The sequence below is a fragment of the Humulus lupulus genome, chromosome 6, assembly GCF_963169125.1.
Source record: "Humulus lupulus chromosome 6, drHumLupu1.1, whole genome shotgun sequence".
NCBI lineage: Eukaryota > Viridiplantae > Streptophyta > Magnoliopsida > Rosales > Cannabaceae > Humulus > Humulus lupulus.
The window spans coordinates 5,051,796-5,077,787 of record NC_084798.1 but is presented as its reverse complement, the minus strand read 5'-3'; the positions used below and the strand labels follow the sequence as shown (position 1 = coordinate 5,077,787).

General features: G+C 29.1%; 3 protein-coding genes across 18 annotated transcripts; 1 reads left to right on the top strand and 2 right to left on the bottom strand.

Annotated features, from left to right (window-relative positions):
* Nucleotides 1–4,748: 4,748 nt before the first annotated feature.
* Nucleotides 4,749–7,596, bottom strand: LOC133781490 (protein MET1, chloroplastic). Its single transcript, XM_062220508.1, has 7 exons — nucleotides 7,057–7,596; nucleotides 6,127–6,233; nucleotides 5,935–6,029; nucleotides 5,778–5,854; nucleotides 5,542–5,662; nucleotides 5,214–5,273; nucleotides 4,749–5,109 (listed from the first exon to the last, which is right to left on the bottom strand). The coding sequence occupies exons 1-7, from the start codon at nucleotides 7,473–7,475 to the stop codon at nucleotides 4,966–4,968; spliced, it is 1,023 nt and encodes a 340-aa protein (XP_062076492.1). The 5' UTR covers nucleotides 7,476–7,596; the 3' UTR covers nucleotides 4,749–4,965.
* Nucleotides 7,597–9,769: 2,173 nt separating this feature from the next.
* Nucleotides 9,770–12,807, bottom strand: LOC133781491 (uncharacterized). 4 transcript variants are annotated; one of them, XM_062220510.1, is made up of 2 exons: nucleotides 12,375–12,807; nucleotides 9,770–10,045 (listed from the first exon to the last, which is right to left on the bottom strand). In XM_062220510.1, exon 1 carries the CDS (start codon nucleotides 12,668–12,670, stop codon nucleotides 12,389–12,391), a length of 282 nt encoding a protein of 93 aa, XP_062076494.1. In that variant the 5' UTR covers nucleotides 12,671–12,807; the 3' UTR covers nucleotides 9,770–10,045; nucleotides 12,375–12,388. The 4 variants fall into 4 exon arrangements, with proteins under 4 accessions (XP_062076494.1, XP_062076497.1, XP_062076493.1 ...); XM_062220513.1 differs by having other exon boundaries at nucleotides 12,380–12,807; XM_062220509.1 differs by lacking the exon at nucleotides 9,770–10,045 and adding an exon at nucleotides 11,245–11,579.
* A 1,569-nt stretch (nucleotides 12,808–14,376) lies between these two features.
* On the top strand, nucleotides 14,377–21,913 carry LOC133781488 (pentatricopeptide repeat-containing protein At1g03100, mitochondrial-like). Of its 13 annotated transcripts, none has more exons than XM_062220495.1 (6): nucleotides 14,377–14,671; nucleotides 15,679–15,715; nucleotides 16,186–16,415; nucleotides 16,524–16,602; nucleotides 17,596–17,700; nucleotides 18,878–21,913. In XM_062220495.1, the coding sequence occupies exon 6, from the start codon at nucleotides 18,920–18,922 to the stop codon at nucleotides 21,245–21,247; it is 2,328 nt and encodes a 775-aa protein (XP_062076479.1). In that variant the 5' UTR covers nucleotides 14,377–14,671; nucleotides 15,679–15,715; nucleotides 16,186–16,415; nucleotides 16,524–16,602; nucleotides 17,596–17,700; nucleotides 18,878–18,919; the 3' UTR covers nucleotides 21,248–21,913. The 13 variants fall into 13 exon arrangements, with proteins under 13 accessions (XP_062076479.1, XP_062076481.1, XP_062076483.1 ...); XM_062220497.1 differs by having other exon boundaries at nucleotides 14,377–14,683; XM_062220499.1 differs by lacking the exon at nucleotides 15,679–15,715 and having other exon boundaries at nucleotides 17,600–17,700.
* Nucleotides 21,914–25,992: the final 4,079 nt, after the last annotated feature.

Below are 25,992 nucleotides of genomic sequence, written 5' to 3'. Positions count from 1 at the left end.
TCCTTTCTTCCGTTGGTTTTAGCACATATATATAGCCTGGTGGTGGATAGTCTTCACTTTAAAAGAAAATTAATGAAATTAAATGAAGAAATTTATTATTTTGCTTTATAATATTAAATACAATTTTTTCCTTACTCTTATCTTATTATTTTATTTAAAAAAACTCATAAATATTTCTAATTATTTGCAATAATTTTAGTAATATTTACATGTAACATTAAGTTAGCACATTAAATATTTCACACTTCACTATCAAATTAAATTGTTATATGGGAAAAATACTACTTTGGCTGTCCATTATTTTTAATATGTTATTTATTTTTGTATTTTGTTAAATGATAATTTAGATCCTGTTTTTTATAAAATTAATCAAAATAATACATTATGCTAAATTTTGATAAAAAAAATTCAAATATAATATTTTATTCTCAGCTCTTCGATCATTTTATCCGCTTTTCTGAATTCACTGTATTACTAACGACCTAAAAATTTATCTTATAATTAAAAATATTTTGACTAAAATCAAGTCTATATTAGTAATTTAATCTATTTTACAAATCTAAATTATTATTTAACAAAATACAAAAATAAATTTCACATTCCAAAAGGACTAAATAGGATTTTCTCTTGTTATAAAAACTAATTTATCTGAGAATTTGATTTTATGAAGAAAAATATATTTAAGAAGAGAATTTATTATTTTTTTTTTAAAAAGAAAAGAAAAGAGTGAATCGTAATGATGAGAATTGAGATATGGAAGAGTGGTTACGCAATGAATGCATTTATGTGTATTCATATCAATTAAGTCTCAACTATTCACGTCAGCACTGTCTAAATCTCATTATGGTATCTCTGTATATTATCTACTATCTAATATTTCTATTCCTTTTTTTGCATATCTTTTATAAAATAAAATATATTCTATAAAAAGAAAAACGGCTAATTTCCTAAATCATCAAGTTCCCCTCATTTTGGTCACATATATATATTCAAGAGAGTATAATTTTTAGATTTTGTATTTTGTCTCATTACTTATTTAGATTATATATTTTGATAAATTATTTTTTAGATCTTATATTTTTTAAAATAGTTGAAATAGATCTCAAAATCCAATTTTGATCAAAATTTTTTGAACTAAAATCACAAATAATTTATCAAACTAACAACTTATAACAAAAATCTAGTCATTCTGCCTAAGAACTATGTTGTTATACTTAATTTTTTGTTCATCAAAATCAGGTTTAGGAACCTATTTGAACTATTTTACAAAACACAAGATCCAAAAAATAATTTGTCAAAAAATAAAGTCTAAACAGATAATAAAGTAAAATATAGGTCTAAAAAAAATATAAACCCTATTTTTAATAATAAAACAAGCGTCATGTAAAAAAAATTACATAAAAAAAAGGGTTTATACTTTTTTAGATCCTGTGTTTTTCCCTATTACTTGTTTGGACCTTGTGTTTTGAAAAATTACTTTTTGGACCCTATATTTTGTAAAATTGTTAAAATAGAACCCTAAACTCAATTTTGATAAAGAAAAAATTGAATATAACAATACAGTTTTTAAGCAGAATGATTTTATTTTTGTTCTGAATTGTTAGTTTGGTAAATTATTTGTGATTTTAGTTGAGAAAACATTGACCAAAATCGGGTTCAGGGTTCTATTTTAATTATTTTACAAAACATAGGGTCCAAAAACAAAAATTAATTTATCAAAACACATGATCCAAATAGATATTGGAAAAAAACACACGGTCGAAAAAACTATAAACCCTAAAAGAAAATATTTAATCATACTATTATTTGGAGCCAACTTCTTTATTGTCGTTTTTCTTACATACGACAAAATGTGATCTCTTACTTTGACTTGTATAGAAAGGATTGTCTTAAGAGTATAGAAAATTTATATGGTAGGGGCTTCTGAGACAGCCTTAACGATGAAATTATTTTGTATTTTTAATTTGTGAATAGTTTTTTATGAGATTTTTTTTATAATTGTGTATATTGTAATTATTTAAAGTATTTTGTAAATTTTTTAAAAATTCCAAATAATTTATAGTGCTAAAAATTAGTTTAAGAACATGTTGTTGTATGCGTGACTAATTTTTTTATGTGCGTGGAAAATAGTATGTATGAACATAGTTTTCAGCACTATAAATTATTCAGAATTTTCTAAAAATTTGCAGGATGTTATAAATAACTACAATATATACGACCATAAAAAAATCACACCGAAATTGTTTACAAGAGGGAAATACAAAAGAGCATCACCGGTGGGCCTCTTTTTGAAGCCCCTACCATGAGTACAAGTAAAAAATTTGACTTATTTTTACTATTTGGATAATTATTATATAAAAAATTGATGAAATTTTTTTAAGTGTTTGAATATTAATTAAAAATTATATTTTATTAGTAAATTATAAATAATAAAATTATTCTAATTAAATTTTTTTTTTTGAAAAAAGATAAGAATTCTAATTTCTAAAAAAAACCCTTTTAAATTAAAAAAAAATGTTTTTTTTTTAAATTTTTTTACCAAAACACTCAAAAATGTTTTATTTAGTTCAATAGAATTAAATTATAATGATTATGAGAATAGTAATGAAATGAAATAAAAATAGTATATACCGAGAAAGATATTATGGTATTTGATTTAGTTTATTTTTGGAATGAATATTGGAAACATAAATATTTTATTTGATTTAGTGTGTGATTATAGTTGAATAAGTCAATTTTTTTGTCTTAATTTTTGGAAGAAAGAGAATAGACAAAATATTTATTTTGCTTTTATCTATTGGATTATTTAGTAATAGAAATTGTAATTTCAATAGAATGCTATTACCAAACATGCCATTAATATGTCTAGGTTGTTGGGCTGGGCTGGCCATAGGTTTGACACCTTGGGCCTCACTGTTGGGCTTGGAGGGCCCAACACTTTTGATCATAATGATGTATACTTAGTTTTATGGGAGAATTACACTATAGATTACAATAATAATAAGAATTACTATAATAATCTGTTTATACTAATTACACTAATTTATACATATCATACTACTTTTTTTTATTTTAGTTAAAAAGATTCCTTTTTTAATATTTATTATGTTTAATATTATTTTAAATTAAATAATATTCTATTTTAGGGAAATTATGGATTTTTTTAGTAATTGAACAGATTGGAATATTTTAATGGATTGTGTAATTAATGTGTATTCTTACCATTCACACCAAAAACTCATTAACTTTCCTTTTAAGTTATGCTTTTGAAAAAAAAAACCTTGCCTATCACAAAAGCAAATGAACTATTTTTACACTAAAATATTGGCTTGTCTATCAAATCGCCATACCCAATTACTTAGACTTTTCTGTTAAAATATACTTAATTGTTTATATTTATGTTAAAACAAAATATTCTAAATTGTTTATGTTTATGTCATTTTTGTTATACTAAGTATACTTAGATGTTATTTTCATTAAAAATATACTAAACTGTTTATGCTTGTATGAAAAAAATTTATAATAATATTAAAAAATAAAATAAATAAATGTAAACTAAAATGTATTTGATTATTTTATATTAAAAATAAACATTTTAAATATTATGTTTCTGTTTTTTATTTAGTAATTTAACAAAATAAACAAAAAAGTTTCTATGGCACCAACATACAATAGGTTGATGATGAAAGATATTAAACTAGCATATATTTAATTATTTTATATCATAATAAACCTAAAAGTTTATGTGAGATGCCTATAATATTTTTTTATGTTTATTTTTTATATAGAGAATATAAACATAAATCTCTTTTATATAATAAGTGTGTAGATAACAAAATTTTTTGGTTTTAACGGTTTAAATTGTTAACTTTAACAGAATATTATAAATATTTAACGAAATATACCTTTAAAACTAACTTAAAAATAGATATTTATCAATTATATTAATATAAATTTAAATATTATAAAATATCCTTATTATAATAATATTTAATATAAGACTACATATATAATAATTATATTAATATAAATTCAAATTCAAATATTATATGTAATAAAATAGTAGATATTTAATAACTATATTAATATAAATTAAAATGTTGTAAAATATTATTATGATGATAATATGTAATTCTATTCTTTTACTAATTATATTAATATGAATTTAGATATTATTATTATGATAATATTTAATACAAGACCAGATATTTAATACTTATATCAATATAAATTTAAATATTATAATAATAATTATATATAATACATAATCTTAATTTTTATTAAAAAATTATCATTTATGTTTAAAAATAGTATCATATTATATATATTTTAAAAAAAATCGTAAACAACGGTTTGATTTAATTTTTCATTTAATATGTTTATGTTATTCTTTTATATACAATATTATTTATTTATTTGAAATATTTATATGACAATAATACTAATTTAATAAATTATATAAATAAAACTAAACAAACGTTAGTATTATAGATACATGTTTGTTTGTTGTCAACTATTGCTTCCTTGATTCTTTGATGTTGTCAGAAAATATACTCACTCTAGTCTTTATTTTTAAATGAAGACCAAATATATTAATATTAACAAATAATCTAATATGTATATGTTTATGATATTGTAACATTTGGATCTTCTTAATAAAATCCCCATTTAATCCTTAAAACAAAAAAGAGAAAACAAGATGATGAAAAAACACATAAAATAAAATCACATAAAAACACTTTTGCTAATGAGTAATAAGATGATGAAAATTTTGAAATAATGAAGAAAACATTTTTCAGAACTACACAACATTTGTTCAAAAAGTAAAACTATATCAACAAACTAAAAACAAATTGATTCCCTGAAAGCAAAAGCCTCAGCCAACCCTTTTGTTAGCTTTACATAACACAATAACAACTCGAGTCCATCCATGTATAAAATTGAGAAAAGAAGAACACAATTTTCTTATTTCTTATTGAAAATGCCAAATATGGACTTGATTGCATTGATGGCATTCTCATTGATGAATGACTCATCAAATCTTTTTAGCAAAGGGTCAAATTCCTCAGCTGCTCTTAGGTTAGCAAGATCAGGATCTGTTCGGATTCTCTGTTGAGAAAAAACACAAACAATTTCTTCATTAAAAAACAAAAAATGGCATCACACAATGAGTTAAACATAGTTTTGATGTTCTTGAAACTTTGTTGTATTACCTTGAAATCTTCAAATCCAGATTTCAAGGCATCCTCAAGGGCTGATAATCCAGCTTGTATCTGTTTTAGATAACCAAAACAACAGATGGATATTTTGAGTGAGTTCCTAGATCAAATAAAAGCAATATATGTTTCTTTTTTTAGTGTATGGCGACTCGAATTGTTTTGAGTTTGACTCGAATTTCTGCTTCTTCTAAGAAAATCTGTGTTTTTTGCTATGTTGTTATCTGTTTTCTAAGAAAAACTTTTAATATCATATACTAAGATATGTCATCAACAGGTTTCATTTAAGAAAAAATTTCAAATGCCAAAACCAGTACAACCATACCTGATTAAGCTTAGAATAGCAGCAAGCAACATTGTAACTAGCTACTGAAGCTTCATTTGATTCTGGTTTTGATCCCAAAACAGACTCAAACTTCTCCAAAGCTTCCTCATACTTGCCATTACTATACAAACAAAAGTTTGTAATTTCAAACCAAAAAACAAATGACAACTTTGTTAATCAAATGACTTCCAAAAAGAAACTCAAAAAAATCAAACACATTGTATTGGCTGTCATACTTGTAAAATTTTAGCCCTTCTCTAAGATCGATTTCTCGCTGCTGTTTCTGCTCTTTTTTCCTCATGTAGTTTTGCATCTGAAATCGTTTACTCGAATCAGAACTAAACATTTGTGCTTGTTTAGAAAAAGAGAGAAGAGATTGAGTGCCAAACTTACTTGAATTTCCCTCACTCTATTGCTAATCACACCAGAATTTCTTTCAGCCCTGATGATCTCCTTTTCGGTCAATTCGCCACCATCGTCTACCTTCCCTGTTATGACATGGAAATTTGAGTAAATTATGAGTTTTTTTCTTCAATTGTTCTTGTTATGATCAAGTGGTGGTAGAGATGGGACTAACTAACTAACCATATCTCTTCTCCATTTTCATGAGCAATGGACCGATTCTTTGGCGAATTGTGTACATTGTTCTGCCATATTCAGCTGCAGGCCATATTTCATCCCCAAAAACTGCACTGCACCCAACTTTTTACATCAATTTTGGTCAACTATTTTCATCAGAATTCAAATGTTAACTAACAGTCACAACATAAAACAACAACTTTTGGTTGAAAAATTTCGACTATGTTTTCTTTAAAGCCTTATTTGATTCAATCCTTTTCATACCATATTGCGCGAAAACTATATAGCCATTCTTTTTCGAAGACTTTTGCGTAGAAAATTCGAATGCATCTCAAATCAATTTCTGACTAAGAGCTTGTGAAACGAAAAAAGCCATTCTTTTTTGAAGACTTTTGAATAGCAAATTCAAGTTCAATTCACAGCAATTTGCAAAAGTACTTCTCTTATACAAGATTGTAAAACTAAATCATACTCTTCTTTTGAAAACTTTTGTACAGAAAATTCAAACACAATTCAAACCACTGTGTAAAATTACTATCCCAAGATTGAATTGTTACAGCTAAAGATTAAAGCTTTATTAGCCCCCTTTTATAAGAGATTCCAAAACCAAATTGCCATTCTGTTTTTTAAGACATATTCTTACAAGATTGTGAAACTATATCATAATCTTTTTTTTCTTGGAAGACTTCAGTACAGAAAATTCAAACCAATGTGTAAAACTACTATCCCAAGATTGAATTGCTCTAAAGATCAAAGCTTTATTTGCCCTCTTTTTTAACTAAATTTCCATTCTTTTCTCCAGACATTTGTACAGAAAATTCAAACCGATTTCACAACCATGTGTAAAAGTACTACTCCCAACATTCAACCCAAAACTTTGACTAACATCAAAAACATCAAACATATCATAATATTGGATTGAAATAAACCACAAACCTGGTGGCAATGACTCTATCACCAACACTAAACTTCCCAGTCTTGTCAGCCTCGCCGCCTGGCGCAATGGCGTCGATATAAGTCCTACCATCTCTACCTTTAGCAAACTTCAATCCAAAAGGTTGAACAATCTCAACCTCATACTCTTCAAAAGGTTGTTCTTCTCCTTCTCCTTGGCTGGAACCACTCTCAGCGGTCTCAGCCTCAGCTCTTACAATCAAATTAGATGGTTTAGCCAAAAGGGTATTGGCAAAAGAGGTTGAATTGTTCAAAAACAAAGAGCTCTTGAGTGAAAAACATGGCTTGGTGTTGGTTTGAAAGAAAGTAGCAGCAGCAGCAGCAGTGGTGGTGGTGGTGAGGATGGCTTTTGGTAATGGTGAAGTGTAGAGAGAAACATGGCTGCTTGGAGCTAAAGCCATGGTGATTGAGAGTGGGGTGTGTGTGTGTGTGTGTGAGGTTACTTGGAGTTGAGAGCCATTTGTGGAAGACCAAGAAGATACGTAAGCTAATGGTCTCACAATCTCACTCACCACAAGTCCCAAAGCTCTCAAACGAAGGAGAGGTTTGGATGGATCATGTTAGTGTTGTCACTAGTGGTTCTTGTGTGAAGCTGTTTTTTTGTTCAATTGTATGCTGCCACGTGGCATTGATTTCTTTGTGATTGGGAAAGAAAAAAGAGTAGAGATTGTTGGACTTTTTTTTGGAGTTTATTAGGCTTGATTGGGAAAGAATTGGTTGGTTTGTTTAGTAGGCCCAAGGCTTGATTTTGTTTGAAGCCCATGTAAGAAGGCCCAATAGCAAAAGCATAGAATAACTTTGAAAATGAGATTAGAAATGGATATTAGTACCCAATCTTTATAATTATATACATATAATATAAAATAATTACAAAAATAACATACAAAAAATTATTTACAAAAATAACTTGCCACATCATCAAAAAAAATATTTCCGAAATCTCAAATTTCCCATTTTTTTGGATCTTCAAAAGAAACATTTTGATTATGATAAGTTACCAATTAGTTACTTTTTTTTATTAAAATTTTTATTTTTAGATCATATTATTTGGGGTACTGAAATTATTGAAACCTGAGGTGTAAAAGTACTCATATAATGCTTTCCTTTTCCAAAAAAAAAAAGTACTGTTATAAAACGAGTGTGTATACTTATTTATGTGACATTTCTTTTTGGACAATTAAAATTCAACATTACCATCAAACTTATAGTATTTTTTTTTCAGTACTCTTAGCACATTTTAAGAAGTTCAATTTGTTACCCACTTTCTGCTACTTCATGTATAACACAAATTATTTTCCAATCAAACTAAAAAAAATTTAATAACAAATTTGAAATCACACTTAAACACTAAATCAACCATACAAAATGTTACAAATTACCACTACTAATTATTTAGTAGTCATACCATTAAAACACTAAAATTCACAAAAAACACACACAAGATTTACATTGACACATGTTTTCTCTAAGATGAAAAAGATTACAAGAGCACTTTGCAATTCTCTATCTATTTCACTTGCCCTACTTTTTCTAAGTCACTAATGAAAGATTGATGTCTCAATTTTATTATATACACCAATTGTGTTAGCCATTTGGAAAAAAAAATCTTACCTTGGTAAAAAATATATTTAACAACACACTTTTTTGTTTTAAACAAGGCTCCTAGCCTAATTTTACAATATTTGAAAACAAAAAAACTATAGCAATTACTATATAAATACTCACAGAGGGACTCCAACTTTAGACTCATGTCTGACCATTTGAGCGACTTCTTTTGCGTAAATATCAAACAATGAACTCAAAAAACATAAAATCTGTGTACCAATAGGTGGGGAATAAAATTGTATAATATCATATTTTTATATAAGAGAAATTGGTGAAAATAACTGATTTAACTCTGGCTTACTTTTGATAATTTTTTGCAAAATAACCTCGGTCTGAAATTCGACCAGTTGTCTAAATTTTTAAGACTAACTATTTGAATTTTTCGACCACCTGTCTAAATTTTTGACTAGCTGTCTAAATTATAAGATGCTATTTTGCAAAAAGTTATTAAAACTAGGCTAAAATACAAAATGACTTTAAAAAATAGATCATTTTGACAAAAGACCCTTTACATAAAAGAAGTAATTTTATTTTGCTTTAATCTACTTGCTTTTTTTTTTAAATGCTTGCTTGGCAACAATTAAGTCTTTAAAAGTAGTAACAAGTTTATGCAAACATTGTTAGAGAAATCTTCATAACCCATTTTGCTTGTAATAAAAAAAAAACTAAAATAAACACTTTGTACTTACTCTTTGATCGATCAATTCATAATCTCTTTATCTCACATGTCACCACAACCATCATTGCAATTGGACAATAACCCTACCCCACTTTGCTAGAAATATCACATAAAGATGCTTTAAATCATTAAAGCCATTATATGAGGAGAAAAAAAAAGAAAGTGTGGTAGGAATGGAGCTAAAAAGAATTGGGATTTTTCCTTTTTTGTTTTTTTCATGATTTTTGATAGGTGATGACCTACCTAGAGTTATCATTGATGTTTACAAGAAAAATATATGCTAATTAATCATACAAAGTACTTCTAATTATAGAGGATAGAGAAGAAAATGAATGATCTTGAACAAGGTAACATCATTGTAGTTGAGCATAGCATAAACATGCAAAAGTGTGGAGACAAAACACATGTGAGTGAGGTCACAAGCATAATGGTATATTTACTAGCAGCAGCAAGATCTTCTGTACACATGTGCACATGCACACAATCAACAGCAATAAACAGATACAGTGGGTTGATGTATATATAGATCTATACATATATACTATAACAAAATGAGAAAACCTAAGGACTCATTAAGATGAGTTGAGTGATTCATCACCAAGCAACCTAATAAACTTGCTTTCCAAATCAAGAAAGTGAAAATTATTGTTGCTTTGTGTCTTTCCTATTCATTACTTTGCCCAAGTCCTGCAAAAAAATTCACTCATAATGAACAGTTGAGATAATTATCCTAAGTAACCCCAACACTAGATAAAGAAAAATAAATCTTGAATTGAAGAGATAAACCAAGAAATTTTCTGACAATGAGGTTTAGTTTTAGTCAACTTTCTCAAAGTAGTAGAGACAGAAATTCATACACAGCACACAGACACAGATACTTTCATTGTATGGATGAAAATTTATTGAACCTATTCTCTTTTGAATTTATATCTCTCTCTCTTTATTTCTTATGTTTTTATTCTCTTTCCAATATCTATTATCTTTTCTCTCTATTATTCTTTTTCTATTTTTCTTGCTAATTTCTATTTGCACCAATAACTTTATTCTTGACAAAGTATCTCTGTTTAGTTTAGAATAGTTCCCCCCCTCTTCTCTAGTTGATGCAGAGCACATGAATATATTTGAAAACAAAAAAAAATATTTTTTTTGTTTTCCTTTACAGGTGTATTATTTGTTTCATTGAACCAAGAGTCATGCTACTGAACAAAAAAAAGTACCTATTCTAATTATGATCATAATTACCATTATTTTCAATAATTTTGGGATTGTACTTCAGAAGAAAGAAATTAGCACATGAAAGCATGGCTTAATAAAAATTTGACTACATTTTAGGTATCCTGTTCCTGAAGTTGTCACTGTCTTATGGACAGACATGCCTCTTCCCTAAAACTGTTGTCCCTCAAAAATCCAAAATCCAAGTTTCGAACAAGGTCAAACGAAACTAGGACAATATTTGTTATATCTCTCTATTGAAGTTGTCTGAGATGTCATGACAAACTCTTCTTCCTGTTCCTAAAAGTTTAACCATCCCTAAAATTATGTTAGTCTACGATTTCATCAATTTGTCGCTGTGGTACATTCTCTAACAGGTATTTGGTCTCGAGTTTCTATCAATGTGCGGTCTGTAAGATTTTGAACTCATCTTCACTAACATAAGAGGGTCTTATTCGCAATTCTGGTACCGGGATCTACAAACAAAATCCTCTTAAGTAAAAGGAGGCGAGTTCAAACCATAGGGACATCACCTTGCTAGAAATCCAAGGCCAAAGAATGTGTGGGAAAAGTCCAGCATGCAGAACTATTTCTCATGACAACTTTGGGTACTGCATTTTCATTTTCTGTAATATTACTTCTAAGAAATATCATTCCCATCAAACAACAAATCATAAGTTTGGATAGTTTTTTGCTATGTTATTATGAAGTAACTTTTTTTTTCTTTATTTATCAAAACTAAAAAACCAAATACACAAGACTGAGTTTCATCTGGATGCTGACTTTATCACTACATTACATCATTCATTCTATTTCACACATAGAACTATGACATAACTAATCTTATTCAAAATAAATTTAACACATCGTCTAATTAACCACAAAGCCTAAGACTGATGAGCAAAATACCCTCTCCAATTCCAGTAAAACCAAACAGTGTATCACTAGGCAGAAAGTTTATCCAAGTAATCTACCTCCAACCCGGCAACTTTCGACTCCATGCGAATGCCTGAACAATTCAACACCATTACAAATGTTTTCAAGGCAATTTTAATGTAGCTAGTTTATTCTAATCTCAAGATGCAACTTCTTAAATTTGAAGTTTCCTTCTCAATTATGAGTTATATTTCTCCATGGATGCCGGACATGAACACAAAAGGTTTACAGGAGTAACACAACATGTATTCAAAGGATTTTTACTATGGAGTAATCCTTCAAAATGAGCCAAATTGGTTTTGTTTCATGTCTCAACATGTCATCATGTAATTTCAATTATGCCAATGTAAACATGCTCATATATATTTTTTTTAAAACCATAAATTCTGGTATCTTATGGGTTATCTCCTCAAAGTTTAAACTAACAATTGGAGATTTCCTAGTTCATCAATTATGATTTGTAAATCTCCCAACTAGAGTAGGCTATCCACAAACCCAGATTAGCTGTTTGCCTAATGCACCAATGATTTTCCAAAAAACAAACACTTATCACCTATATAAAATCCAAAACAACCCAATTCAACAACATATTAATAATGAATAAGAAAGAAAAAAAGAAGGGAGATCCCTAAAATCGTCTTAGCTATTTTGCCCAATGAAGCAAAACAGCCATAACATAAATCATTAAATTTTCAACCAAGCAAACAGTTTTCACAAATTCAATCATAGAAGGGACAAAAATGAATGAAAATCCAAGACAACCCAATTCAGCAAATCACTCAATCATCACAAAACACCAAAATACCAATCGAGATCAGAACAAACCCAGCTAAGTAATCAATATAGTGAGAGAAAGAGAGAGATTTACTGTACAAAAGCGTCTCAATCAGAATGCGAATGGTAATAATAGTCATCATAATCACGGGTGGTGGATGAATCATCCGAATCAGAAGAGTAAGAATAGGAGTAGAACGAATCTGAAGGAGGAAGACAAAGAAAGGTCCATAAGCAAAGAGCAAAGCGACCCAGTTGCTGCAAAGGGAGGCAGAAGACGAGATTCAATAGCTGGCGACTACTGAGCCGCTCAGGGAAGCAAGCCAGGCATTGCCAGGCATCGGCCGACACGTGTGCCACCGATACCACGAGCAAGCTGTTGAACACCATTTTCAATGCTTTTTCTCTCTGAAACAGGAACTGGGTTTTCCTAAACTACGATTTTTGGTTGGTTGGTCGAATCGAATTGTGAATTGAATGTTGTCAAATGACGAAAGTCAGTTTATTTGACCTTGTCTGTGTCGTCTCGTATTGTTGTCAGACTCACTGGCACCTAATCTCTCTTAACTGTACTTTCTTCTATTTTTAGTACTCTGTCGTTTATCTAATATTATTGTCGTTTTCACTCCGTTGGTGTCGTTTGTGCTTTATTTTTCTTTTTTGGTAATGTGTCGTTTATGTGGTGCTACTGTCGTTTTTAAATACTGTATGTCGTTTGTGTTTTTTTTTTGTTTACAAAATTATATCATACATGGGAAATTTAAATATCAATCTTTCTTCCTTATTTTATTTATTATTTTAAAACCATTTGTATGAGTTAGTGATGTGCAAAACTTTTTGCAACTTGCTTAATCTGAATAAAACGATAAAAACACAATTTGAAGAACTCGACCTTCCGGTTCAATTAATGATTTGTATAACTTTATTTTATTTTATTTTGTATTAACATAATTATTAATTATACATTATATAAACTAAATTCAAAATAAAACTTTATATTTGAAAGTAACAATTATTATAAATACACACTAAACATAAGAAAATAATAAAAAAATTAGTAAAAATAATTTTTTTAGAAAAAAATTAAAAATAGTTAAGTTACTAATTGAAAAAGTAACAACTCAATTAAACATTTTAAAAATCCACCCAACCTATCAAATCTAAACTACTTTTAGCTTACAGAAATAAAAAATTACTTTTTTAGAGGCAGTGACGGAGCTAGAAATTTTATTCAGTGAGGGCAAGGGTTAGGTGAAGTTGACGATAATTTTTAAAATATAAAATTTGATTAATTTTAAGCAATTATTTTTTATTTTTTATTCGGAATAAATAAATATTTTAACTAATAGCTAAGATATGAGAATGTTAGCTCCCATTAGAGAGTGGGAGACACAAGTTGGAACCTATTCTTTCTATTATTTTTTTGATAATTTTACTTTAATAAAAATTCAACAAATCGCTACACTAATTCAATAAGCTATATATGACACGAATAAGTTGGAATTATTTTTGTATGCTTCATTGCTATGAAGTCTACCACTACTTCTAATGATAATTTAATATTAATAATAATACTTTTGTAGGAAAGAAAAATTGCAGAATTAGTGCTCTCCTTGGCCTTTCAAAACTTTAGTATTTGGGCCTAGTTCACATGATACTCTTGTATACATGTATTTATTTTAGTAGAGAAATCAGACTTGTTATATGTTCAACACACCTCCTATGTCTCGTTTTAGTAGAAGATCTGTTATATTTACTTTGTTTTAAAAAATAAAAAAAATCAGTGTAGGCTTGAGCCTACTCTAAGCCAAGAGTGGCTCTGTCACTGTTTAGAAGTATTCGAGTAAAAAATATAAGCCTTTTTTAATTTAAAAGGTCTTATTGACAAAGTAGGATTTGTAGTTTTTTTTAAAAGATATTTTTTATAAGTTAATTTCTAAGTTAGAATAATTTTAATTACTTTTTTTTTTTGAAAGAATAATTTTAATTACTTATAATTTTTTTTTGATATTCAAACAATTTAAAAATAAAAATCATTAAAATATTTTTTTAAATAATTCAAAAGAAAAGCTTTGGTTAACGGGCTTTATATGTTTTTTGTTTCTTCATCTCTGATATTACTCTCTCCTCTCTACCATGGTTGAAGCCTTCCCCTAACCTTGTGCTATCGACCCTCTAACCTAAGCCACCGATCATCTCTGCTCTTCTTTCTACAAATGCTTCATTCGACCCTCTATTCTCCCATTTTTGAATACTTGAGCCACCATTAGAACTCTTCTCTGTGTGTGCCGCCGCCGCCTCCTACTTCAAATCTTTGAGTCTCTGCCTTCTGAAGAAACATTTAAGCCAACGCCGGTCCTAGCTCAGACAATCGTTTAGCCTCTGTAACCTGTAACATTTCGCGTACTTTTTTTTCTTTTAAATACTTGGTTTTCTAATTATTTTATCGAGAACCTAGTTATTGTTAGTAAATTTTATGTGGATTGTTTGTTAAGGTTTGATTTTTGGATTGGTATTGGTGGCTTTGAGGTTTTGTGATTGGTCTTGGTGGCTTTGAGGGGTTGATTTGTCTATGTTGTTTTGTTTTTAGATTTTATATTTTGGTACTTTATTGCTGAATTGTTGTTAGTGTTTGTTGATGATGAATCTGTCGATTTTGCACTGTGGGCAATTCTCTGTTTTGGCTTTGGGCTCCTAGTCTCTTAGGGTTAAACAATAAAACCTTCTAATATGATGATAATGCTCTCTGTTTTAGATGATTTGTGTGTGAGCCTCTTGGTTATTTGAATCAGAGACATTTTTTAGTATGTTTTAATCTAATGATTTTCTTTTTAGTTTGTTTTAATATGATAATTTAAATCATGATCACGATGCCATCATTATATTACAAGTTTTTATATGATTCATATTGATTTGTTCCCTATGCAAATAGCTAGATTGATTAAGAGTATGGTTTATTTGGAATAGTTTTTTAATATATGCAGCTTTATAATTTGTATATTTGTATTTAAGTCATGATTATGTCTTAGTTAATTGTACAAGCTTTATCTACGATACATTTTGATTAATATATTCTACAAGTGTTTGAGAAATGATCTTCATGCTCCTCCCTGCTTATTCTTTATCAGAGTATTGTGGTTTGCCTTGTTCTTTATCAATTTGTTATGTTGGGGATGGTTGTGAACTTAGTGAATAAATTCTGGGCTTTTGGTTTTGATATTGAGAATTGAGAAATAAATTTAAAGAATAATATTAAACTTATATGGAATAGTTTTTATAATATGTGCAACTTTATAATTTGTATATTTCTATAATGCCTTAAGTATTTGTACAAGTTTTATCTATATACATTTTGATTAGTATATATGAAACTAAGTTTGGGATGTTTGATATTGTAGACTGAACTTTGTTTTTGGAGAGATGACTAGCATATTGGTATGTCAGCAAAAATTTTGAATCTGATTTTTAGTTAGTTATTATTTTGAGTTTGAATTTGATTTTTGATCTATATACAAGTATGTTTTGAATCTGAATTTTTATTTCCTTAAAGGGGAAGGGGCAAATCTGATTTTTATTTTGAGTTTAACTGTGAAAGATTTATGTGTCTGTTGTTTGGTTCATATTTCATATTCATTTGATATTAAATATATATATGTTATTTTGGTTATGTTTTGAATTTTTATTTCTTTGATATTGAGAATAGATAAATTAGTTTGAAGAATAAAATTAAAAGCAAACAACAAAACATGAAACTAAGTTTGGGATGTTTGATATTGTAGTTTGATATATATATATATATATATATATATATATATAAGATTAACTTATCTTGTATATGATCAGCCGCCACATCTCATTCTCTCTAACAATCTCTCTTTCTTCTTCTTCTTTCTACAATGCTTTAGCTGACCCTTACGTGAGTAATACCAGTCGACCTTGGAGTCCCCTTCTTCTTCGTCTCTCTCTGTTTGTTCAACTTGTCACTTGCAATCCCCTTCTGCCGTTTCCATTGACGAGCTCTGTAAGCCGCCGCCACTGCCTCCATTTTACTAGCCTAAAGCTGCCTCCGGAGCCACCCATAACCGCCTTTGTCTCAGTCTTTGTTGATAACGATTTTTTACTCTATACGTTTGTGGTTTGTATTTAGTTTTTATTTCTTTGTTTGTAGTGGGTATTGTTTTTTTAAATCTGATTATGTCTTTGTGTACTGAATATGCTTAGTTTGTGTTTTGTATCTTTTCAGAAGCAGTGTGCTGGGTCATGGCTTTGGATTGCAGTGGCTAGGTTGCAGCTTGGAATGGCTTGGTAGATTTTTGTTTGAGGTATATTTTTGTTTGCATTGCACCTAATGCATATCTTAGTTGTTATTGAGTTGTATGTATCTTAGATGTTATGGAGTTGTGTTTTTGATCAGAGGCTTTGAGTTGTTTTCCTTGTTCTAATACGTTTGTTATATTGCATTGTCCTTAGTTTTTGAGTTGTGATTCATTACTTTGATTCACTGTCTTTTTTTGTCACTTTTAAGTCTGTGATAGTCTCTTAGTCCGTTTATTACATTTCTGTATATTATATATCTCAAAATATGTTAGACACAAACTAATGGTAATAATGGGAAGTGTTTAAAGTATGTTGTTGAGTACATTTTGAATCTGTTCAATGATTTTATTTTGTTTCTGATTATTTTTCGGATCTGTTATTCGATCCTATTGTATGATTACATTTTTTCTTTTGTGCAAGTGTTTGATCTGATGTAGCATTTAGTTCTAGGGATCTTGTCTAATATATGTATTTATTTTTTGAACTTATTTTATTGCAATCAAAGAACAGCTTAAGCTCTATTTTTTCTGTGAATCTTTGAAATCTCATTAGTTGTTTTTTATGCAATCAATTTATATGGACTTTGTATGCTGACCTATTCTTCTTAATCTTTTATTTGTTTAGGATTATTTAAGAGCCCATTTCGCTATTATTTAGGAGCTCTGTTTTGGAGAATGATTTATGATTTATTTTAAAGAGTGTTATTAGTTGGTATGTTGAGTTTAACTGTTAGAAATGTATACTCTTAATTTTCGGTGATAAATAAAGTGTCTAGAATAGCTTAAAACTTGTGGGACACACTTAAAATAAATAAGTTTAAATTTTTTTTAAAACTTCTATAGTGTTTGTTAAAAATAATTTTTAATAATTAAGTTGAAATACTTCTTTTGTGTGTGTCATGCTATAAATAAAAATTTAAGAAAATAGTGGATAACCACAGTAGCAACTTATTCAAGTCGGATTGCTACACATTGTGAGTTGTGTTCAACTTATCCCAGGCAGTCGTGAGAGGTTGCTGGAAATGATGTCCCAACAGAGATCCATAGAGCACTGCCATCACAATCAGAAGGGTTTACTGCAACCACCTCTTACTGTCTTAGAGGGTAAGTTTCTCTTTCTTATTTCCTTTTTTCCCTTGGGAGATTGCTACCATTTTTTAGTTAATAAAAAATTAAGTATAATTTTAATTAGCCTCCTCCTTTGGAAATAAGAAGAATTGGGTCCCAAATTTTTGTTCATGGATATCCACTGCCTGATATTTCTTGGCCTATAAAAATTAATGATCATCACTTTCAGATACAGATACAGATTTTGGTTCATGATCATCACTTTCATTAACCATGTTGAATGCCACATTGCAAGAAAATGTTTCATCAATACTTTCCATCTCATTTTTCCTATTTTTGGTAATGTGTCGTTTATGTAATTTTGGTGTGGTTTTTTTGTCCGACAATTAGTGTCGTTTTATGACACTGTTGTTTGTGCTTTTTGTTTAGAAAATTACATTATATATTCAAAATTTATAATTTAATTTACAGTTTATAATTTTTGTCAGTTACGAAATAAATCCCACACTGCTAACAAAGTTGTCTTCTTTTGGTATGTATCTATGCTTCTTTTTCTCACTTGATATCATTGCTGTCCACCAAGTATATGCTGAAATGTCTGTTAAGTAAGATACTGGGCTCTAACACTTTAATTCAGTTTTATTTTTTATTTTTTTATTTCATGAATGGATTGGTTTGACACATTACAGTAGCGCCTCTTATATTTTTTTGGTTTTCATATCATTGCTGCTTTGGCTACGGCACTTTACACAAATTTCAGCTTTAATATAAGGTAACAGAGTCTGTTAGTTCTTCAGCTGCTCTTGCTGGGGTTCTTTCTTTTTTCTTGTAAGGAATTTTCTGAAATTACAACTTCACTGGTTTGTTTGGTTTGACCATAATGGAATAAGAAAGTATGAGATAAAATATATAGTTCGAGGAAGGAAGGGAGGGAGAAATTTACAACTTTACCGGTTTGGTTTGATCAGCTCAGTAGTCATAGCAATAATGGGGCTTTTCATATCATTACTGGTTTCACTTATTTTCTTTTCACTTGTTATAAGGGAACTATCTGTTAGTTCTTCAACTGCTCTTGTTGGTGTTGTTTCTTTTTCTTGTGTGTAAGTTGCCAAAATTACAACTTTGCTAGTTTGGTTTGAAATATCATTTTTAAGTGGTTATCTCATAATAATTTTTCAAAATCCTAAATAGAGTTTTCATTTTTTTTTTGCAGATTTCATCTTGTTTTTTGAGGGGGATTTTATCTTAATAAGAGATGATGATAATTAGGAGACAAATGGGTTATCGCATCACTGCACTCTTCCCTGCATATGCGCACAAGTTTAAAGCTTATTCAAGTTCCATTTCTGTTTGTGGGTTTGCTCGCTCTTGTTTAGCCAATCCAAATGAGGTGGCTATATTTTTGGGAAGGAATAATGAATTCCCGCTTGAGATGAAGTCTTTCTCGACTATGACAGGAACAATATTGGTACAGGCTGGAGACCCAGCTAGGATAAGTGTGGAAATAGAGAATGCACTTGATGAGCATAGACTTGAAGATACGTGGGAATTTTATAAACAACATATGCAGATAGATGGGTTCCCTAGAAAGTCTGTTGTGAATAAACTTCTTGCAGCTTTTGCTGAAAGCCTTGATGTTCTGTGGTTAGAGAAGGCCTTTGGGATGGTAGAAGGAATTTTCGAGAAAGGAAAACATAATTTATTACAGAAAGAGACACTAATTTATCTCTCTATTTCTCTAGCGAAAGTCCAATTGTCGGTTCCTGCATCAACTATTTTGAGAAAGTTGGTGGAAATGGAGCAATTTCCTCCCGTTTCTGCTTGGTCTGCAACCTTGGCATATATGTGTCAAACTGGTCCCGGGGCTTATCTTGCAGCTGAGTTGATTCTTGAGATTGGTTATCTATTTCAAGATAGTAGGATTGATCCACGGAAAAAGAGTAACGCCCCTTTGCTGGCTATGAAGCCTAATACTACTGCTTTCAACATTGCTCTGGCCGGGTGTCTCTTGTTTGGAACACATAGGAAAGCAGAGCAGCTCCTTGACATGATGCCTCGAGTTGGTGTGAAACTTGACTCTGACTTACTGATAGTCATGGCACATATATATGAGAGAAATGGACGAAGAGAAGAGCTTAGGAAACTCCAACGGTACATAAATGATGCACACAACCTAAGTGATGTTCAATTGCGGCAGTTCTATAATTGTTTGCTTACATGCCATTTGAAATTGGGTGATCTTGGTTCTGCATCAAACATGGTTTTAGAAATGCTTCGGAAAGCAAAAGTAGCTAGGTCCTCTTTTGCTGCTGCATCGATAGTAATTGATGCTGTTGGAAATGAAGGCAAATCCTCTTGTGTTCTTGGTTCCAGGTTGACTTCGAGCCATGAAGAATCTAGAGGTTTGGAATATGATAGACCAATTAAAATCTCCCTGGTATCTTATGAGGAGTATTTAAGAGATCGGAATTTTGTGACTCTCGATACTGAAGCAAAGGAGGTGCTGAATACCATGTTAGATAAGCTGCAAACTCAAGTTGAATTTTTAACATCTGAACGAGGTATCATCCAACCAACTGAGGAAATTTTGGTGAAATTAGTGAAAGCATTTCTAGAAGCAGGAAAGATTAAAGATTTGGCGGAGTTTCTCATCAAGGTAGAGAGAGAAGATTCTCCAGTTTCCAATGATGATTCAATGATAGTTCATGTCATAAGTTCATGCATATCGCTTGGTTGGTTAGACCAAGCCCATGACCTTTTAGATGAGATGGTATTGGCTGGTGTCAACATTGCTTCTTCTGTATATTCTTCTCTCTTAAAAGCATATTGTCAAGCAAACCGAGTAGGAGATGTTGCAGCACTTCTACGCGATGCTCGTAGGGCAGGAATCCAACTAGATTCTAGCTCTTATCAGGCATTGCTTCAGTCCAAGGTGATGCAAGAAGATACACAAGGAGCCCTCCATCTATTCAAAGAGATGAAAGTAGCAAAGATATCGAAAACTGGTCATCAAGAATTCGAGAAGTTGGTTAAGGGATGTGAAGAGGGAAATGAAGCCAAGTTAATGGGAAAACTTTTGCACGAAATCAAGGAAGGGCAAAGAGTAGATTCTGGAGTTCATGATTGGAACAATGTAATCCACTTTTTCTCTAAGAAAAGATTGATGCAAGATGCCGAGAAAGCTCTGAAGAAAATGAGGAGTCTTGGTCATACACCAAATGCTCAGACATTCCATTCTATGGTAACTGCGTATGCAGCTATTGGGGGAAACTATATAGAAGTGACAGAACTGTGGGGGGAGATGAAATCTCTTGCTTCTGCAACCCCAATGAAGTTTGATCAGGAACTCTTGGATTCTGTGCTTTACACATTTGTGAGGGGTGGGTTTTTCAGCCGAGCAAATGAAGTGGTGGAGATGATGGAGAGAGGTAAAATGTTTGTGGACAAGTACAAATACCGAACTCTCTTCTTGAAGTACCACAAAACACTTTATAGGGGCAAAACTCCCAAATTCCAAACTGAAGGCCAACACAGAAAGAGGGAGGAAGCATTAATTTTTAAGAGGTGGGTGGGGTTGAATTGATAATATTTTGGCACCCAATTCTTATAAGCTCTTGTCCAATGCGACTTCATGCAATAGAAAGATGTTTTGGTCCGTCCAGAAAATGGCTGTAAAGATTGATTACTTCTTGGAAGATATTAAATGAAATGACCAAATTGGACTCGTTTATACTCTTACCCTATGACTAAGCTTTTGGCTGAAGTTGAGCAAGAGGAATGGCTGCTCTCTAGAAGACTGTTACATGTCTCCACCAGAATTTCAGAAAAATGAACCTCTTTTTGGATCTCACCTTGGCCAATTCCAGAGCCTTCCGTGGCCTAAGAATTTAGAACATTGTTTTGTTTTTTGGTTTTTTCCCCTCAAATTTCTTGTTTTCTAATTTAATTTCTTTGTTACAAAGAAAAATCATGTAAAGCAAGCCTTCAAATAATTTATACAAGCAATAAACATGGGCTTTAAAAGCTATTTTGATTGAAAATAGTTTTGCAGGATTTTGAATCAGCTGTCTAGTTTTGAGTTGATTTGTATCGAAATCCTCATGGTTTCAAGTTGAAAAATTGGCATATTGGTTTTACAGAATCCAGATTTTGAACTTGTTGTCCAGACTGAATAAGGTTGTAATCTTTAGGCAGTGACCAGGCTCTCGAATTCCTGAGTATATCAATACATATTTTGCTGTTTCTGGTACTTGTCTATGTGATTGAGCTAAATGTGATGTTGGCAATTGGTTAATGAACTTTCTTTTTCCATCACACAAGGCTTCAATTCTTGCACAGAATATTTGGCTAAGAGTAATAAAGGTCACAAGATGAGATGATCATTATGTATCTTACCTTATACTACAACCACATCTTTGTTAATATTATTCTGACACACACTTCTCAATATTAGTATTTTGCCTTATGAATATATTATATAAATTTAATTTTGAGAAATGCTTACTGCTTAACCAACAACAAGTAGTCTTGTTTTTTTAGTTTAAAACTCATAAAGTAGCTTGGTTGATACAAAAAGGAATGAACCCAAAACAACCATGTTAGGTTTTCACATAGCTGACCAAACATTATTGTTAGCATTTCATATATAGAATGCCATGGCCTGAGGACTTGGCACCATATCATGAAAAGTCTTATTCCTAGCATTCAATGGATAGAAGATGTCGTTCCTCAAATAATCCACAGGGGCTTTAATCAGCCACAAATAAGCTCTCTTGACAGAATAACAGTCATGAAAAACTTAAATGAGGCCCCTGTTGCATCGTAATAATCACAGATACTATGCAAATCATCAAAATATTTATGAGTCATCAGGAGGCTCCAGTATTCACAACTTTTACCATCTTTGGTTTTGAAATGAAACTCACATCCAACATTCACAATTTGCAGCAATGAAAACTCGACATCTATTGAAGATCCAAATAGCTATAATAACCACATGTATCCTTAGCTATAATTACTATTTAATGTGCCAAGGAATTCTCTACTTTTCATTTTAAATTTGATTCCTGTTTAATGCTCTGTTTTTTTTTATAGGGTTTATACATTTTTAGATTATGTGTTTTACTTTATTATTTGTTTGGACTCTGTGTTTTTGACAAATTATTTTTTGAATCTTGTGTTTTGTAAAATTGTTCAAATAGTCCCCTAAATCTGATTTTGTTGAACAAAAAATTTAATATAACAACACAATTCTTAGGTAGAATGATTGTATTTTTATTTAGAGTTGTTAGTTTGATGAATTATTTGTCATTTTAGTTAAAAAAAACTTTGGTCAAAATTGGCTTTAGGGTTTTATTTGAACTATATTTTAGAAAACACAGGGTCCAAAACATAATTTGTCAAAACACAGAATCCAAACAGGTAATGAGACAAAACACATGGTCTAAAAAGGTATTAACCCTTTTTTAAATGAAACTGTTAGTTTTTTTTTTTTTTTGCAATGCTCAATAATTAGTAAGTATTAATTATCTAGTATTTTGTTATTATCTATGATTTGTGCTAGAATATGTTTTGTTTAATTAAGATATATCCCTCCCTCATCATATATGGTGTTTAATTAACAAGCTATTAATATATCAAGAAATTTCTCAAGACTTTCTACTTTAAATATTGATTAATGTACACAAAGAATGTGGTAATTTAATTGTACGAAGATAAAACAAAAACACAAAATGTGTTGAGAGATTATTTTAAAAGTTATTAATTTGACTTTTTCTCCACACGTGTCTTCCACGTTTAGACTATATGCACGAAGACTTGATTGGTTGACTTAGAAAACTGGTGCACTAATTAATAATTGATTGAAATATGTTAGTGCGTGGAAAGTGGTATAGTAGAATAGGGTTGATGGTGAGAAGCATGAGGTTTTATCTCAAAATTAATTGTTGAATGCATCCACATATTTTCTATGTGAGATATTTTTCTCTAACATAATATTATCATTTATATCATATATTTTAAATCTCATATTATTCTTTACTTGATTATAATTAATTACTGATTCTCATATAATTATATTCTTTAAGTAAGTATTGTTCCAAAAATTGTTTCTCTTACCATCATTATCATATTCTTTACTTAATTATAATAAGATCTTATGTTTGAAATACACTTATTTGAAATACAAAATACAAATACAGGCAAAGCTATTTTATGAATTATCAAATAAAGAATTTGAACATATAAAGAAGACATCAAACCAAACCAAAGTATCAAAATAACACGCAATATGAATAGGGTTAAAAAAAGAAGTAAAATGTACGCTTTGTTTATAGAATTTTTTAAAAGTCATGAGAACAGTTTCTTTTGTATATTTAACTTAGTTGATTCTTCAGCGTTAAAATTACACTAATAATGAAAAATGAAAAAGTAGAATTGATGCTTTCAAATTAATACATGTTTTTTCTATCATCGTGACTTTTTTTATTTTCACACATCATTTTCATATAAAAAAAATTAAAATTGTTAAGAAAAATACATTAGGATATATTTGGTTCATGGTTAAGAAAATAAAAATTAATTTTTGTCAAATATATATATATAATTTAACCTGAAGAGTATTTTTTTCAACAAATTGTTTATTCATTCTATTCAATTATCAACCAAACATAGAAATACTTATTTAGCTATTGATTTCATAACTCCAATAAAACAACATATATAATCACTTTATTATTTCTATTCTATTTCATTTTCATTACTCCAAAAAATTATGAAATTGATAAACTACATCTTGTCACATCATAAAGTAGATATAGAACCAATCAACGCGTTATGACTAATATTTTTAACTTTACAATTAAGAAATTTCCTATTAATATTCTTTAACACAAATTGAAATGGGTAGCTAGTGACCAAAAGAAAGAAAAAAAAAGTCCTAATAAACTAATAAACAAAATTCTAGCTATATTATAATAATAGCGACAAACCAGTAATAATTAGTAAAAATTTAATAATCATTATTACATCACTTCTATATAAAAAGTGTAGATAATAGAAATTCTTGATTTTAACGGTTTGTTTTGTTAATTTTAATAGAATATTCTAAAAATATTTAATAGAATATACATTTAAAATTGATTAAAAATAAATATTATTAATTATATTAATACAAATTTAATTATTATAATATAAATTCAAATTCAAATGATAAAAATATTATTATAATAATAATATATAATACAAGACTATATTTATTAATTATATTAATATAAATTTAAATATTATTATAATAATATATAATACATAATTTTAATTTTTATTACAAAAATTATCATTTATAATTAAAAAAGGTATTATTATATATATATATATTTTAAAAGAATATAAATAATATTTTGGTTTAATTTTTCATTTAATATGTTTATATCATTCTTGTATATATAGTATTATTTATTTATTTGAAATTTATATAATAATGATACTAATTTAATAAAAAATTAATAAATTCTATAAATAAAAATAAGCAAATATGATACATTTGCTTGTATCTAGTATATATAATAAAGATAAATGTAATTTTGTATTCTCCTCTATTTTTTATCTCCATATTATTATTATTTTTATTAAATAAATCCCTCAAAAATATTTACAATTTCTTTTGACAACTTTCAAAAATAAAATTTAGTACATAATTCCCCATTAATAAATAATTTAGTTTTTAATTTTTTTCCACCTTTATAATTAATTATTTTCAAATAACTTAGAGTATTTTTGACACTATATACCAATTACAAAAATACTTTACAGCAACTAAATGGAAAATTTATTTTATTTTTCGATAAAAAGTATCTTATTAGAATTAAAACAATTAGTAAATTCACAATATTATTATTTTTTTACTTGTAAAAAATTAAAGTATATAAACAAAAAAAATGATAATCTAATTAATATATAAGTGCAATATTAGATTTTTCTAATGTATATTTAAAAATATATATGAATTATCAAATAAATAATTTGAACATATGAAAAAGACATAAGTACCAAATAACACGTCATGCGTTTAAAAAAAATATATACTTTGTAGAATCTTTTAAAAGTCACGAGAGAATCTTTTAAAAGTCACGAGAAAAGTCTCTTTTGCACACTTGACTTAGTTGACTCACCAACGTTAATATTACGCTAATAATGAATAATGAAAGAATAAATTTAACGTCTTTAAATTAATAGCTGTTTTGGCTCTCATCAAGACTTTTCTATTTTCACATATCGTTGTCGTGTAAATAAAACTTAGAAAAAAGACAAAAAAATGAAAACACACATCAT

Excerpts from the sequence above, each read along its gene's own strand:
- LOC133781490 (XM_062220508.1), bottom strand. The coding sequence starts at position 7,475 with ATGGCTTTAGCTCCAAGCAGCCATGTTTCTCTCTACACTTCACCATTA. Across the intron at positions 6,030-6,126 it reads GAAAATGGAGAAGAGATATG|GGAAGGTAGACGATGGTGGC; the intron begins GTTAGTTAGTTA and ends ATGTCATAACAG. Across the intron at positions 5,663-5,777 it reads GAAGGGCTAAAATTTTACAA|TAATGGCAAGTATGAGGAAG; the intron begins GTATGACAGCCA and ends TTGTTTGTATAG.
- LOC133781491 (XM_062220510.1), bottom strand. The coding sequence starts at position 12,670 with ATGGTGTTCAACAGCTTGCTCGTGGTATCGGTGGCACACGTGTCGGCC.
- LOC133781488 (XM_062220507.1), top strand. The coding sequence starts at position 18,920 with ATGATGATAATTAGGAGACAAATGGGTTATCGCATCACTGCACTCTTC.